The 17014-nt window shown below is 42.7% G+C and overlaps 1 protein-coding gene across 4 annotated transcripts in view; it reads left to right on the top strand.

The window, feature by feature from the left end:
• Positions 1 to 185: 185 nt before the first annotated feature.
• FAM193A (family with sequence similarity 193 member A) overlaps positions 186 to 17014 on the top strand; it is a 165930-nt gene continuing 149101 nt past the window's right edge. For 2 of the 4 annotated variants that reach the window (XM_025438338.2, XM_025438336.2), the window contains exon 1: positions 186 to 532. In XM_025438338.2, the coding sequence (XP_025294123.2) occupies positions 305 to 532 (228 nt within the window). In that variant the 5' untranslated portion in view covers positions 186 to 304. The remainder of the gene's footprint in view (positions 533 to 17014) is intronic. The other 2 variants (XM_049108570.1, XM_025438339.2) reach the window with 1 other exon arrangement.

Raw genomic sequence — 17014 nt, 5'->3', positions numbered from 1 at the left:
TCCCCCTCCCCCGACGTAAACTGGGATCCCTTTCCCCTTGTGTCCGCCATATTGGACTCTAACTCTGGTCAGCGGCGGCGCCGGGCCCGGTGGACTCGCCGTTCCTCCCGCCCAGCGGCCTCCCCGCAGCTCCCGCCCGCCCGGCCCTCCTGGCCCTCCCCGCCCGCAGGCGACCCCGTGCAGCGCCCCCCGCCCTCGGCCGGCCGGAGCGCCCTGCCGCCGCCTAAGCCTCCCCGCCTTCCCCGCCCTCCGCCGCCGCCCGCGGCCCCGCGCCCGCTCCGCGCCCTCTCCCCGCCCGCCCGCCATGAGCCCGGCCGACGCCAAGCGCGGGGCCAAGCGCCGGAAGAACAAGCGGGGCGGCGGCGGCGGCTCGGGCGGGGGCAACGGCGGCGCGGGCGGCGGCAAGGCCGGCCCGGCGGCGGTGCTGCGCGGCTCCCAGGCCGTGGGCCTGGCGGCTCCGGGCGGCGCGGCGGCGGCCAACGGGCCCCTCGGCGCGGGCGCGGGCGGCGCCGCCCCCGGAGGCTACTTCGAGGTAAGCAGCGGCGGGGCGGGGGCGGGGTGGGCGGGCGGACCCGGGCTGGCCTCCCGCCGGGGGCCCGGCTCTGCGCGGGTAACGGGCGGGCGCGGGGCCGGGCCGGGCCGGGCCGGGGCGGGCCGGAGCTGCGGGGAGGCCGCGGGCCGCTGGCGCCGTGACAGCCCTCCCGCGGGGCCGGCGAGCGCGGGGGACCGGCTGCCCGCTCCAGGTGCCGGCATCTCCTGGGTGCGGCGCGCCGCGCTGCCTGCGCCTCTGCCCACCTGCGCGGTGCTGTCACGGACCCGGGGCTGCTGCCATCCCGCCCCGCGCCGAGCTCGTCCTTGAAATTGCTCGTGTGCAATTCCAGAATAATTAGGAGTCAGGTGACGAGCGGGGCTTCCCTTCGGAGTCGAGCGTGCTTTCAAAGGTGGTGTCACGGTGCCTCCCTTCTCCATCCCTCGCGAGGGGTGACTGAGCAGCGCCCTCACAGAAGTTTTCTTTTTCTGCTCCGATTTGGTCATTTGAAAGCTACCTGACAGTCTCTCGGAGCCCTGGCTCTTCGCCTCCAGCTTCTTAAAAAAGTTTTCAGGGGTAATCGGTGGTCTGGTGACTCGGGCACGTATTTAGTGTTTGGGCTTGAGGAATTTGAAAAGTACTTTTTTTTTTTTTCCTTTTTTTCCTGTGTTTACGAAAGCAGCGAGCACACGCTGCATCTCCGGGTGGTGGTGGGTTGCTGCACCTTTGTTAGGCGGTTGGTCCCAGCACTTGAGAAGACACAATGGTAGTGCGAGGGTGTGCGCTTGACAGGCATTTCCAGTTCGTTCCAATGGCTCCTGAAGGATCATGGACTTTAACAAAGTTGGGTGGTTACAACTGAAATCAGGTTGTTTTAAAGATCTTTGCAATTAAGAGAGAGCCTCATTAGGAGCGTTTGCGGTGCCAGATTATGACACATGAATTGTGTGCAAGATGCTCAGTACTGTGTTGGAATGGTATGCAGTGAGAGCAGATAAGGAACGGTTGCATACGGCGTGGCTTTCTGATGCTTTTGCTGTTAGTGAACATACAGCAACGTATGTGTCCTTTAGTTTCAGTTTAAAGTCCCTTCAGCCTCTGCTGTAGTGGAGTAATAAGTGCTCTTGTTGGAGCTTTCTTTAGATGATATTGCTACCTTTGTTGGGATCCTGGATGGTAGCCCTGGCCTTCAGCTTCCAGAGGCTAACCTTTCCAATACTCTGGACAGGGAAACAGGTACAGTTGTTGGGATCAGGGATGAGGTTTAGGCGTTTGGATCCTGGGCTGTAAATTAAGGGCAGTGTTTGCTGCTGCTGGGGAGGTGAGGGTAGAAGGTCTGCCTGAGCAAATCCTTTACAAAAATGTGGATGATACTTGTTGTATCTTGGTGTAAAGTAGAACATTTATGTTGAGTCAGTAAAAACAAGTTTGTGGTACCATTGTTTCGGGTTTTAATAAATCCCATTTACTTTGCAATACTTAGGTAGAATAGTCTTCTTTTAGGCTATTCTAACCACATTAAATTCATATGTAACCGTTTATCAAGTATTATTATCATCATTATTTTATTTTTTAGAGAGTGAGAGTTACATGCAGGCTACAGAGGGAGAGAAACTGTCAAGCCGGCTCCACACCCAGCAGGAGCCCCTCGCCCATGAGATCATGAGCTGAGCGGAAACCAAGAGTTGGACCCTTAACCGATTGAGCCTCTCAGGCACCCCCATCTAGTATTCTTTTTGACGGAATTGTCTTACTCTGTTAAACTTCTGAATCAAGGTTTTTGACCATGAACCCCTGTAAGAAATAAGACTAAGACCTGTAGTGTATACTTCTGCTTACACAACAAAAATTTTAATGAATAATATTCCAGTACTTTTTAATCTTTTTAATTCTGTTCCATTTCATTAATAAAGTGGTTGTGGTACACAGAATTACTTTACTGTGTACCATTGATTCGTGACCTGCACCTTGAAAAACACTCTCTTTTACTGTATTTTATTTTATTTTTTAAAGATTTATTTATTTATGATAGACAGAGAGGCAGAGACACAGGTGGAGGGAGAAGCAGGCTCCATGCCGGGACCCCGACGTGGGACTCGATCCCGGGGCTCCAGGATTGCGCCCTGGGCCAAAGGCAGGCGCCAAACCGCTGAGCCACCCAGGGATCCCCTCTTTTACTGTATTTTAAAGTTTTAAAGTTCTATCGTGAGCTTTAAAATTTCTTTGCAAGTATTTTTGATAACTGTGAAACATACCCACGGTGACAGGGCTAAAAGTGTTCTTGACACTGATCATAAAAATCCTTATTGTAATTCTGAAGGCTCTGGGTTGTTTCCCCAAGAAGGTGAGCTCTTTGGGGGAATCTTGTCTGGTGCAGAAGAGGCACCCCAGAACAGTTGTTGTCAACAAATAACAGGGAGTGGGTACCAGCCCTCCATTTCCGGGAGAAGCTTATGTTTGATTTCAGGGGTGCATCTTTTCCATTCTATGTGGGGTCACCAGACCAGAAAGTGCCTGAGACAGAGGTAAGAGTGGAAGCACTGTGTTGATTCTCAGTAGGGGTCCCGTGTGTTGGAAATAGCCCTGAGTGTTAAACCTACGACCGCCTTCCCCAGAGCAGCTGCTCAGGCAGAGGGCCTTTCTGCATGTGGGCGGCTTCTACATAGAAGCAAGGGCTGAGAGGCCAGTAGGAAAACATCATGTAGCTTATAGAGTTTTTGACCCACCAAAACCTGGGGGATACAAATTGGATAGGCTCTGCGCCCTCAGGCAAGGTGTCAAACTCACGCTGCCTTGGTGTCCTAAGTAATGTGGCACCTAGCTCCTAGGGTTATTGTAAGAATTAAATAAACAGTGCCTGGTAACACATAATGTGCTGTGTATGTGCATAGTCATTAATTTCCAGGAGGCTGGGTTGGACTTTATTTGGGGATTTTGCCACAGGATGATTTTGATCAAGCTTTTTCCACTTGTGAAATGGGAAAACCTCGTACAGTTAAGAATGGTGAACATGAATGGGTCTTGTATAAGGCCTTGTTCTAATAGCCTTGTTCTGCAGTCTGCTCTGATGTGTTAGTAAAGGGTTGGCTCTGAAATGAAAAGTTGGTAGGTGAAGGGTGTTGTGACTAGATCTTACTATTTTGCATTTCTTTTTTTTAAAAAATATTTTATTTATTAATTTATGAGGGAGAGATAGAGGAAAAGCTAGGGTGGGGGTGGGGGGCAGAGGGGCAGAGAGAGAGGGAGAAGCAGGGTCCTCGCTGAGCTGGGAGCCTGATGTGGGGCGCTCGATCCCAGGGCCCCAAGATCATGACCTGAGCCAAACGCAGACGCTTAACTGACTGAGCCACCCAGGCACCACATGCCTTTTATGTTTTATTTTTAATTTTATTTTTTTTTAAGATTTTATTTATTCATTCATGAGAGACACATGGAGAGAGTAAGGCAGAGACATAGAGGGAGAAGCAGGCTCCCTACAAGGAGCCCAGTGTGGGACTCGATCACGTCCTGAGCTGAAAGCAGATGCTCAACTGCTGAGCCACCCAGATGTCCCATGCATTTCTATTTTAAATGTAATTTTCATAACGTTTGTGATGTATTAAGTGAAGAAGGAAGCTTACAAAATAGAAAATGTTTGTTGTACAGACCCGCTTTTGTAAAATATCTGTGTGTATATATATTTGCATAGAAAAGTCTGATAGGGTATGCATCAAAATATTTTGTGGTGGAAATTCTGATGGCTTTCTTTTTTTTTCCTTTCTGCACATGCCTCAAGCTTTAAGACTTTTCTACAGGGGGATCCCTGGATGGCTCAGTGGTTTGGTGCCTGCCTTCGGCCCAGGGTGTGGTCCTGGAGTCCGGGATCGAGTCCCACATCGGGCTCCCTGCACGGAGCCTGCTTCTCCCTCTGCCTGTGTCTCTGCCTCTCTGCCTCTCTCTGTGTCTCTCATGAATAAATAAAATCTTTAAAAAAAAAAAAAAAAAAGACTTTTCTACAGCGAGTGTTACTTGTAGAGCAAAAAAAAAAAAAAAAAGTGATACTTTTACAACCTGATATTACTAACATTTTTTTCCTTCTCTTTTTGTTTTTAGGATTTTATTTATTTGAGAGAGAGAATGAGTACGAGTAGGGAGAGGGGAGAGGTAGAGGAAGAGGAAGAAGCAGACTTCCCAGTGGGCAGGGAGCCTAACTTGGGACTCTGTCCCAGGACCTGCAGATCATGACCCGAGCCAAAGGTAGCCACTTGACCAAATGAGTGGTCGCCCCACATCATTTTTCAAATACAACTGATTTGAGCTTTTTCTATTTTTATTTATTTTTTATTTTTTTTGCCTTTTCTATTTTTAATAGTCAATATATGCAAAATGTTTTTACACCATCAGAATCCTGTTTTCTGAATAGGTGTCCAAAATTAAGTCATGCACATATTATTTACAAAACCCAGAATTCCTCTATTATGGAAATTGACCCATGTCACTAGCTGTTGGAATATCAAGTTACATATAGTTTACACTCATGGAGGGCTCAAAAGGGAGTTTAGAGCTATTTTTATAATGCTGTTAGAGATTTATAAAAGGAAGCCATTTGGGGGTAGGGATCAAAGTACATTTTCAAACAGGGATATTAAAATTGTGAAGTCAGAGAAACCTGTTGTGGTGTAGGGGGCATTTGTAACAATATGAATCCTTTTCATTGATGAAAAGGTGGCAAGAAGGAGATGATGTTAGTAATGTCTAAAGGTTATCCTACAAGTATATTCATAGTTAGATGGTATAATTATGGATTTGGGGGTACGTTGGATGTGTTGCAGAAATTGCTGCTGTGATAAAATGAGGTTCAGTCATAACTTTCTAGTTCGCATTTGCCTTAATGACCTGAGGATGTATGTCAAATAAAGATCTAGAACCTTAATGTGCTTTAAGTAAGATTAACAATTTGATGAAGCTGCAAAGAGCACCTCTTTGATTCAGCATTTTATGTATGTGTACACCAGTGTAACTAATATATCAAGATATAAAATACAGATAAAGAATATTCCCAGTACCCTAGAATGCTCCCTTGTTCCCCTTTGCAGTCATCCCCACCAACTCTTCTTGTGCATTTTGGCTTTATTTGAATTTCACGTAAAAGTACTCTGCCAGTGCTCTGGCTCAACATTGAGGTGCAGCCATGTTGTTGAGGTAGCAGCTCATCATTGTGTTTCATGGCATGCAGTTTTCCATTGTGTGAATATACCATAGGTTATTCATTCTTTTTTTTTTAATTTTTTAAAATTAAAAAAAATTTTTTTTTAATTTTTATTTATTTATGATAGTCACAGAGAGAGAGAGAGAGGCAGAGACACAGGCAGAGGGAGAAGCAGGCTCCATGCACCGGGAGCCCGATGTGGGATTCGATCCCGGGTCTCCAGGATCGCGCCCTGGGCCAAAGGCAGGCGCCAAACCGCTGCACCACCCAGGGATTCCTATTCATTCTATTATTGATGGACATATATATGGGTTATTTTATGTTATGACTGATATGCACATTCCTGTACATGTCTTCTGTTGAACGTGAGTACTCATTTCAGTCCAGTGTATATCTGTATATATCTGGAGTGGAATTGCTAAGTGTACATGTAGTTTGACTTTAGTAGATACTGCCAGGCAGTTTTTCTAAGTGGTTTTATTGTATACTAATTAAAAAATTAACATGTAGTGAAATTGATGTTTTAAAATGTACTGGCGGATTTAACACATATATAGATTAATGTATCCATTATCACTGTTAGGATACAGAAGAGTTTCATTACCCACAAAAGCTCCCTCATGGAATCCCTGTGAGATCACACTCTCTCCCACCCCTAAACTCTTGGCAGCCAGTACTTTGTTACTATGATTTTATCTTTTGGAGAAGTCATTTAAATGGAATCATATAGTATGTAACTTATTGAGACTGGTTTATTTCACTGAGCTTGCCTAACAACTTTGAGACTCATCTGAATTGTTCCTTTTTACTGCTGAGTAGTATTCCATTATATGGATGTACCACAGTTTATCCATTTTCCCCATGGTGGATGTTGAGGTTCTTTCCAGGTTTTTGTGAAAATAAATACAGCTGCTATATTTGTGTACAGGTTTTTTGTATGGAAGTAAATTTTCATTTTTCTAGTGTTTTCATATTTACTAAGGTGTGGGTGCTGGGTAATATGATAATATATATATTTTTAAAGATTTTATTTATTTGAGAGAGAGAACAGAGAGGAGAGGCAGATGGAGAGAGAGAAGCAGACTCCCCGCTAAGCAGGGAGCCTGACTCGGGGCTCCATTTAGGGACCCTGAGATGGTGACCTTGAGCCCAAGGCAGATGCTTCACCCACTGAGCCACCCAGGCTCCCCCGGTCATATGGTAATATAAGAAACTGCCCAACTATTTTCAGAGTGGCCTTACCTATTCTTTCAACTTCTACCAGCAATGTATGAGAGTTCCAGTTACTCGGCATCCTTGGTAGCACTTCATATTGTCAGTAGTTTTTATTTTAAGCATTTTAATAGGTGTGGTGTGGTTTTAATTTGCATTTCCCTAATGACTACTGATACTGAACACTTTTCATGTGTTTGCCATTCTTGTATCCTCTTGGGTGAAGTATTTATTCAGACTTTGCATATTTTTAATTGGGTTATTTCCTTACTTTTGAGTTTTTATAGTTTATAATTCTGATAGGAATCTTAGGATGGATTTGTAATTCGCAAACTTTTTTTTTTTTTAAAGATTTTATTTATTTATTCATGAGAAACACAGAGAGGAGAGAGAGAGAGAGAGAGAGAGAGAGAGAGGCAGAGACACAGGCAGAAGGAGAAGCAGGCTCCATGCAGAGAGCCCGACATGGGACTCAATCTTGGGTCTCCAGGATCACGCCCTGGGCTGAAGACGGCACTAAACCGTTGAGCCACCCGGGCTGCCCCAAACTTTTTTTTTTTTTTTTTTTTCAGTCTGTATCTTGTATTTTTATTCTATTAATTGTTTTTATTTCTTTCAAGGAAAAAATTAATTTTGATGAAGTTCAGCTTTTTTCTTTTATGAATCACAATTTTTGGTGTCATATCTAAGAACTCTGTTTTGTAAAACCTCAGATTATAAAGATTTCTTTTCTCCTCTTGTTTTCTTCTGAAAGTTTCATAGTTTTACATTTAGATCTGTGATTCATTTTGAGTTAATTATATATAAGGTATCATATTCAGATAGGGATTTTTTTAGTTTGTTTGTTTTTGTTTTGTTTTTGGGCATATGGGTGTCAGGTTGTTCCAGGCCCTTTTGTTGAAAGGATATCCTTTCTCCATTGAATTGACTTTTCACCTGTGTTAGAAATTAGTTGGCCTTATTTAAGTGGGTTATTTCTGTACTCTCTCTTCTGTTCCATTGATTTATAGGTCTATTTCATTGCCTATACCTCATGTCTTAATTATTGCAAGTCTTAAAATTGAGCAAGGTGATTTCTCCAACTTTATTTATTTTTTATTTCTCCAACTTTAAAGAAAAAAATTTTGACTATTTAGTTGTTTTGCTTTCCATACATTTTAGAATCAGCTTGCCTGTATTTACAAATAATGCTTCTGGGATTTGAATGGAATAGTCCTAAATCCATAGATCAGTTTGATGGAGAATTGACGCATTTATTATTTTGAGTCTTCCAATTTGTGAACATGGTATGCATCTCTATTTGGTGATCTTTGATTTTGTTTTTTTATTGAGATAGAATTGGCATTTAATTTGTGTTTGATTCCTTTTGTTGGTGTTTTGTAGTTTCCAACAGATAGAGTCTGTACATGTTTTGTTAGATTTATATATAAGTAATACATTTTTGCCAACTTTCTAAATGTGCTTTTGAAAAATTTGTTTTACTTATGTATAATTAGTATAGGGAAATGTAATTAATTTTTTTGTGTCTATCTTCTGTCCTTTGATCTTGCTAAAATCGTATTCTGGGAACTTTGGGGTGGATTCATTGGAATTTTCTGTGTAGACAATCATGGTGTCTGGGTAGTGATTTTTTTCTTGTTTTCCATTCCAAACACCTTTTCTTTCTTTATTGCACTGGCTAGGACTTGTACTACAATTTCCTTGTTCTGATTTTAGATTGAAAGCATTCAGTATTTCACCATAAAGTATGTCTCCTGTAGATTTTTGTTGATGTTCATTATTAGGCTGAGGAAATTCCTTTCTTTCTTTCTTTCTTTCTTTCTTTCTTTCTTTCTTTCTTTCTTTCTTTCTTTTTTTTTTTTTTTTTTTGGAAATTCCTTTCTACTTCTAGTTGCCTGAGAGTCTTATTAGTGGATGTTGGATTTTATCAAATGCTTTTTTGAATCAAATTGATGTGATCATGTAGTTTTTCCTTATTAGACTGTTAATGTGGTAGATCACCTTAATGATTTTTGACTATTGAACCAGCTTTGCATTCCTGGAATGAACCCTGCTTGGTCATGGTATATTACTTTTTCAGTTGCTTGAATTTAGTAGTATTTTGTTAAGCTTTATTGTATCTGTTTTCTTGAACTCTGTCAGTAGTTTTCTTGTACTATTGTTCTTGGCCAGATTTGGTATCAGCATCATGTCGGCCTCATTAAGTAACTTAGGAAGTGGTCCTTTCTCTCTGTTATAGTGTGTGCTTTTCAAAGAATTGGTCGATTTCCTCTAAGTTGTTGAATTTAAGTGTGTAGAGTTGTCTTAGTATTCTACTATAATATGTAATATGTCTGGGGGTCTGCAGTGATGCCTCCTCTTTTATTCTTTTTTTTTTTTTTTTAAGCTTCTACCCATTTGACAGAGAGAGGGCGAGTGCGAGCATACAAGCAAGGGGAGTAGCAGTCAAAGGGAAAGGAAGAAGCAGGGTCCCTGCCAAGCAGAGAGCCTGACATGGAGCTGGATCCCAGAACCCTGGGATCATGACCTGAGCGGAAGGCAGACACTCAACCAACTGAGCCACTCAGGCGTACTGCCCCCCCACAGGGTGGAATGATTTCTTTCATTCTTAATATTATGATAATTCTTTTTTTCCTGCCAGTCTTTAGAGGTTCCTCAAGTGTTTTTTTTTTTTTTTTTTTAATTTATTTATTCACGATAGAGAGAGAGAGGCAGAGACACAGGCAGAGGGAGAAGCAGGCTCCATGCTGGGAGCCCGACGTGGGACTCGATCCCGGGACCCCAGGATCGTGCCCTGGGCCAAAGGCAGGCGCCAAACTGCTGAGCCACCCAGGGATCCCCAAGTGTTTTTTTTTTATTTTATTTTATTTAAATTCAATTAATTAACATGTAGTGGTTATTAGTTTCAGAGGTAGAGTTCAGTGATTGATCAGTTGCATGTAACATCCGGTGCCCATTATATCACGTGCCCTCCTTAATGCCCATCACCCAATAGCCCTATCCCCCCACCCTCTCACCTCTAGCAACCCTCAGTTTGTCTCCTATGATTAAGAATCTCTTAGGGTTTGTCTTCCTCTTTGATTTCATCTTATTTTTCCCTCCCTTCTATGATCCTGTTTTGTTTCTTAAATTCCACATATGAGTGAAATCATATGATAATTCCCTTTCTCTGACTGACTTATTTGCTTAGCATAATACCCTCTAGTTCCATCATTGTAAATGGTAAGATTTCCTCTTTTTTTTTAAAGGTTTATTTATTTATTTATTCAGAGAGAGTGAGAGAGAGGCAGAGACACAGGCAGAAGGAGAAGCAGGCTCCATGCAGGAAGCCTGATGGGGACTCGATCCCGGGTCTCCAGGATCACACCCTGGGCTGCAGGCGGCGCTAAACCGCTGTGCCACTGGGGCTGCCCATATTTCCTCCTTTTTTTGATAGCTGAGTAATATTCCATTGTCTGTATATGCTACATATTCTTTATTCATTCATCTGTCGATGGACATCTGAGCTCTTTCCATAGTTTGGCTATTGTGGATGTTGTTGCTGTAAACCTTGGGGTGCAGGTACTCCTTCGGATCACTACATTTGTATCTTTGGGTAAAGGCCCAGGAGTACAATTCCTGAGTCTTAGGGTAGCTCTATTTTCATTTTTTTGAGGAACCTCTGTACTGCTTTCCAGAGTGGCTGCATGGTTCCTCAAGTTTTTAATCTTTTTGAAGAACCAGCTTTTTTTTTTTTTTTTTTTTTTTTTTAAATTTTTATTTATTTATGATAGTCACACACAGAGAGAGAGAGGCAGAGACACAGGCAGAGGGAGAAGCAGGCTCCATGCACCAGGAGCCCGATGTGGGATTCGATCCCGGGTCTCCAGGATTGCGCCCTGGGCCAAAGGCAGGCGCCAAACCGCTGCGCCACCCAGGGATCCCTAGCTTTTTGTTTTATTGATTTTTTTTTCCCTTTATTTTTCTGGTTTTGATTTTTTTTTTTTTTTTTGGTTCTGCTTTATTACTTGCTTTGAGCTTATTTCGATTTTTCTTTCTCTAATTCCTTAGAAGCTTAGATTATTTTTTAAAAAAGATTTTATTTATTTATTCGTGAAAGACACAGAGAGAGGGGCAGAGACCTAGGCAGAGGGAGAAGCAGGCTCCCTGTGGGGAGCCTGATGTGGGACTTGATCTCAGGACCCTGGGATCATGACCTGAGCTGAAGGCAGATGCTCAACCACTGAGGCCCCCAAGGTACCCCCAGAGGCTTAGATTATTGATTTGAGACCATTCTTCTTTTCTCTAACATATGTATATAGTGCTTTAAGCCAGACTTTTGCTATATCTCACAAATTTTGGTATGTTGTACTTTCATTTTAATTCAATTTATTTATTTATTTATTTATTTATTTTTTTTTTTTAATTTTTATTTATTTATGATAGTCACAGAGAGAGAGAGAGAGGCAGAGACACAGGCAGAGGGAGAAGCAGGCTCCATGCACTGGGAGCCCGACGTGGGATTCGATCCCGGGTCTCCAGGATCGCGCCCTGGGCCAAAGGCAGGCGCCAAACCGCTGCGCCACCCAGGGATCCCCATTTTAATTCAATTTAGATTATTTTCTGATTTTTCTTGAATTTCCTCCTTGACTCACAGGTTATTTAGAAGTACGTTTATTTTCCTGTTACCGTTCTGTTACTGAGTTCTAGTCTCATTCCAGTATGATTAGGAAACATGCTTTGTGTGATTTTAATTCTTAAAAGAAAAAAGAGATTAAGATTTTATGATTTATCTTGGTGAGTTTTGCTTATACACATAAATATATTCTGCTGTTATTGAGTGGAGTGTTTTCTGAATGTCCTTTAGTTCCAGTCAGTGATGATTTCTTGAATTCTTTTATATTCTTGCCGATTTTTTGTTTCCTTGTACTTAGTTGCTGAGTTGTGTTGGAATCTGATTAAAGTTGTGAATTTCTTTTCTTTTCTTTTTTTTTTTTAAGATTTTATTTGTTTATTTGTTCATAGAGAGGCAGAGACACAGGCAGAGAGAGAAGCAGGCTCCATGCAGGGAGCCTGACGTGGGACTCCATCCCAGGACTTCAGGATCACACCCTGGGCTGCAAGGGCGCTAAACCACTGTGCCACCGGGGCTGCCCCAAGTTGTGGATTTCTTGATTTCTAAGAGTTTGTTTCATTTTTGCTTCATGTATTTTGGAGCTCTGTTTTTTGGTGCATATATATACATTTGGGATTGTTATGTTGTCTTGGTAAAATGGACCATTTATTTATTTATTTATTTATTTATTTTAATTTTTATTTATTTATGATAGTCACAGAGAGAGAGAGAGAGAGAGAGAGGCAGAGACACAGGCAGAGGGAGAAGCAGGCTCCATGCACCGGGAGCCCGATGTGGGATTCGATCCCGGGTCTCCAGGATCGCGCCCTGGGCCAAAGGCAGGCGCCAAACCGCTGCGCCACCCAGGGATCCCTTATTTATTTTTTAAAAGATTTATCTATTTATTCATGAGAGACACAGAGAAAGAAAGAGGCAGAGACACAGGCAGAGGGAGAAGCAGGCCCTATGCAGGGAGCCCGATGTGGGACTCAATCCCCGGATTCCAGGTTCACGACTTGAGCTGGAGGCAGATGCCCAACTGCTGAGCCACCCAGGTGTCCCATCTGATGGTTTTCTTGGCTCTGGAGTCTACTTTATCTGATACTAACATAACCACTCTAGCTTTCTTTTCATTACTATTTGCATGGTATATCTTTTCTATTTAATTTTAACCTATCTATATAATTATATTTGAAGTGTGTTTTTTACAGATAGTTGCTTGATTAATTTTCATTGTTTATATTCATATTTTTACCTTTAATTATGAGGTATATGTGAAATATGTTTATTAATTTGAGGCCTTTTTTTTCCTGACCTAGTTACTAGTAGAATATATATTTGGTGCTAGTATGAGTTGCTTCTGTGCATTGTATAGCTTTCTTTATTGGACTCTTGACCCTGTAGGCTTTCTGAACTCATTTGTTGGAATACACTATCACGGAGACACAAACTGCATTTAGAGAGACTTTAACCAGTATGAGTTGGGATCAAATAATTTGTATCTCATGAACCTACAAAGCATTTATGTATGTATGTATTTATATTTTTACTGTAGAAATCAATTTTATTTTCTAACCCTCTTAGAGTAATCCCAAGAATGTATGTGGCATTGAATTATCACATTTCCTGTGGAAATTGACTTTTTTCCATATATTTTCATAGAATGCAAAGGACCTTTCTATCTCTCTCTCTTTTTAAGATTTTATTTTTAACTAATCTCTACAGCCAGTGTGGGGCTTAAACCCTAAGATCAAGAGTTGCTTACTCTACTGAGCTATCCAGGTGCCCCGACATTTAACCCTTAAATATATATTTTTTAAAGATTTTATTTATTTATTCATGAGAGACAGAGAGAGGCAGAGACACAGGCAGAGGGAGAAGCAGGCTCCATGCAGGGAGCCCGATGCAGGACTCAATCCCGGGACTACAGGATCACGCCCTGGGCCAAAGGCAGGCGCCAAACCGCTGAGCCACCAAGGGATCCCCTTACCCTTAAATATTTTGAGTACATCATGTAACTGAGTGAGAAGTTGGGGAATTTAACTTCTTATGGCCCAGAATTTTTTATTTTTAAAGATTGATTTATTTATTAGAGAAAGAGGGAGAGACAGATAATCTTTTTTTTTTTTTAAGATTTTTTTTTTTAAATTTATTCATGAGAGACACAGGGAGACAGAGTCAGAGACAGAGGCAGAGACAGAGGCAGAGGGAAAAGCAGGCTCCATGCAGGGAGCCAGACGGACGTGGGACTCAGTCCCCGGTCTCCAGGATCACGCTCTGGGCTGAAGGCGGCACTAAACCGCGAGCCACCCAGGCTACCCGAGACAGAATCTTAAGTGGACTCTGCTGAGTGCAAGCCCAACAGGGGGCTCGATCCTACAACTCTGAGATCACAACCCAAGGCGAAACCAAGAGTTAGACACTTAATCAGCTGTGTCACCCAGGTATTCCAGCCTGGATTTTTTTTTTTTTTTTAAGATTCCATTTATTCATGAGAGACACAGATAGAGAGGCAGAGACACAGGCAGAGGGAGAAGCAGGCTCCATGGAGGAAGCCCCATGCGGGACTCGATCCCAGGTATCCCTGGATTGTTTTGTTTTTGTTTTTTTAATAAACTTTAAATTTTGGGATGCCTGGGTGGCTCAGTGGTTGGGTCAGCGTTTGGCTCAGGGTGTGATCCCAGAGTCCGGGAGCTAAAATTATTTTTAGCTGCCTCATCTGTGGAATGGGAAGATTAATTTTTATCTTCCTGAGGGAACTTCTACCAAAAGCTAATTAATATATATGTTTAAAGTATGGTAGTAATTTTATATTAATGCCAAAATTCAGTGGAATTGTTAACTAATAGTTTGCTACAATCTAATTTCCTATTTTTTTTTTTCTCCTTTTCCTAATTCTTTTCTTTTTTCCCCCTAATGCTTGGCAATTACTCCACTGGTGAAAGTAGCCTGGGAGGGTAAACATTCTCTACTGTGCCTGCTCAGAGATTGGCCTTCTCTTTTGAGGTACTAAAAGTGAGGACCTGTGAAGGACCAGGCCCACCTCGGGAATGGGGTTGCCAGCCCCTTGCAAAGCCGTGCGGTTGCTTTAAATAAAGAAATCCCAGAATTGAATTCTTGACTCTGCTTATAGTATTGTTACTTTCTGTTTTTAAAAGCATGAAAAAAAATCACTTATTGACTGATTTAAATTGTAGCTACTGTGAATACTCTCCTTTCCTTTAAAAGAATGATAGGTCAGTTATATCTCAGTTTAAAAAATGTTTAATAGGAAGGTTGGCTCTGTCAATCAGTCATTATTATTAAATCCCTCTCCACAAAGTGTGAGTTAACTGTTATTTTTATGTTTGCAGATGCCCACACCAGTATTCCCGTTGGAATGCTAGGATTGGCAAATCATAGACTCACAGAACTTTAGAACTGGATGGACAACAACAGAACACATGCTTTTTGCTGAGATGGTACTTGCTAGCTGAGGAAGCCGGGGCCCAAAGAATTGAGTTTGGAAAATCCTTTTAATTGTTCTCATCGGTCTCCTCTCCTGCCCCTTTCAGCTCCTGGTGGCATTTACATGACCACCTAACTTACTCTTGTCTCCCTCTCTGTAAATTCATCTTTGTGAGTGTCCTTTGTATGAGCTCCTCCACCCTTTCCACACATAGCTCTGCACTTGCCTGAGCATTTGGAAGTCCTCCCTTTCCTTTGGGGACACCTTCACTTGTTCTTCCAGGCCTTGCCTGACAGACGCTCTGGTCAGATGAAGAGGTTCCCATTCTTGCTCTTTGCTTCTGTCGCCTCTGCTGTCCTGCTGCTGTCCCCACCTGCATCTGAGCCTGTAGCAGTCGCCATGTTCTGCTGATAGGGTGCAGCTGTGCCCCGTGAGTGGACCCAGTCCTCTTTTCCTCTTTGCTGGTGTTCGTTCTGCACAGTTTCTCTCCCTTTTTTGCCTGGTTAACTGCTGTTTCCCGCTTGGAAGAAGGACAGGGGCTGTCCCTGTGGGAAGAGTGCCTGCATCATCCTAGGCAAGGCTGTTGCTGGGTTCTTTCTTCTGGGTTCCTTTGGTGTCTCTCCTTAGCTGGGCCATGGCACTTAGAGTGGGTTGTGATCCCTAGTTGATTGGGACATCGTCTTCGAAACTGTGGTCTGTGGCTTACTCAGCACATAGGACTTGATCAGAAAATGTTTCTCTGGGATCCAGTCTAGTTGATGTGAGCCCCTGCAGTTCCTCCGTCTTTCCCTTTTTTTCTGAAATCTATTGTCTTCATTGTCTTCTAATTTGGAAGAAAGTATCATCCTTTTTTCCAAAGTTAATCTTCTATTCCTGGGATTCTTTTTTTTTTTTTTTTTTTAAGATTTATTTATTTATTCACAATAGAGAGAGAGAGAGAGAGAGGCGGAGACACAGGCAGAGGGAGAAGCAGGCTCTGTGCTGGGAGCCTGACGTGGGACTCGATCCCGGGACTCAAGGATCGCGCCCTGGGCCAAAGGCAGGCGCCAAACCGCTGAGCCACCCAGGGATCCTCTCTTCCTGGGATTCTTAACTGGTAGATTTTAGAGAGTCTGTTAACCCATGGAAACTTACTGCAAAATTTATGTAAGTACATTATCTTGAGATCTCTTCAGAAGCTCTGTTATTTCCCTCCTGGATCTGAAATCTTTTATCCTTTATTGGATTATTTTCCTTAGCATCCACATTTTGAATTTCTCACCTTCCCTTCCCCGAGTCCTTCTCTTGACCTTGCTTAACTTAACCACTTTAGGTACCTTTCTGTCTGACCTTGTTCTACCTTTTGCTACTAAATAACTTGAAATATTGGTTAATAATACTGGTTGCTTCTACTTTCTTCATCTCCAATTCCTATTTTACTCCCTTATCCATCTACCACTTTAATCACCTTTTCCAGAGGCCAGTAAGTGATTGTATCATTACCAAATTCTGTAGTTGTTCAATCCTGATGTCCTTTGAGCTTGTTACATTTGATCTTGCTTATATATACCTTTCTGGAACTCTCTTTGCCTTCTTTTTATTTTATTTTTAGAGGGAGTGAGCATGCAAGAGCGACAGCTGGTCTGGAAGGGAGAGGTGAGGGCAGAAGGAGAGAGAGTATCTTAAGCAGGCTCCACACCCAGTGCAGAGCCCTATACAGGGCTCGATCTCACAACTCTGAGATCAAGGTTGGATGCTTAAGCGACTGAGTCACCCAGGCACCCGCTTTTGCCTTCTTTAAATGGCAGTGTCCTGGTTCTCCTTACTCTGGCTTTGGTTGCACTTACTTATTCCTACATTTATAGTACTCACCTTGATGCAGGTGAGTCTACATCCAGTTCTTTCTTATACTTGATAATTTTAGCGTATATTGGTAGAGATTTCTGATAATAGTTAGCAACTTGTATGTTGATTAATCCATCTCTAACATTGTGGTTGTACTTGGTTACTAGAGTGGTGGCTGAGGCCTTTTTTGTCTCATCTCTGGCAAGTGAACTCAGCCTA

The sequence above is a fragment of the Canis lupus genome, chromosome 3 (genome assembly GCF_003254725.2).
Source record: "Canis lupus dingo isolate Sandy chromosome 3, ASM325472v2, whole genome shotgun sequence".
In the NCBI taxonomy this organism is placed as follows: domain Eukaryota; kingdom Metazoa; phylum Chordata; class Mammalia; order Carnivora; family Canidae; genus Canis; species Canis lupus.
The sequence above is the reverse complement of the archived record's forward strand: the minus strand, read 5'-3'. Positions and strand labels throughout refer to the sequence as shown.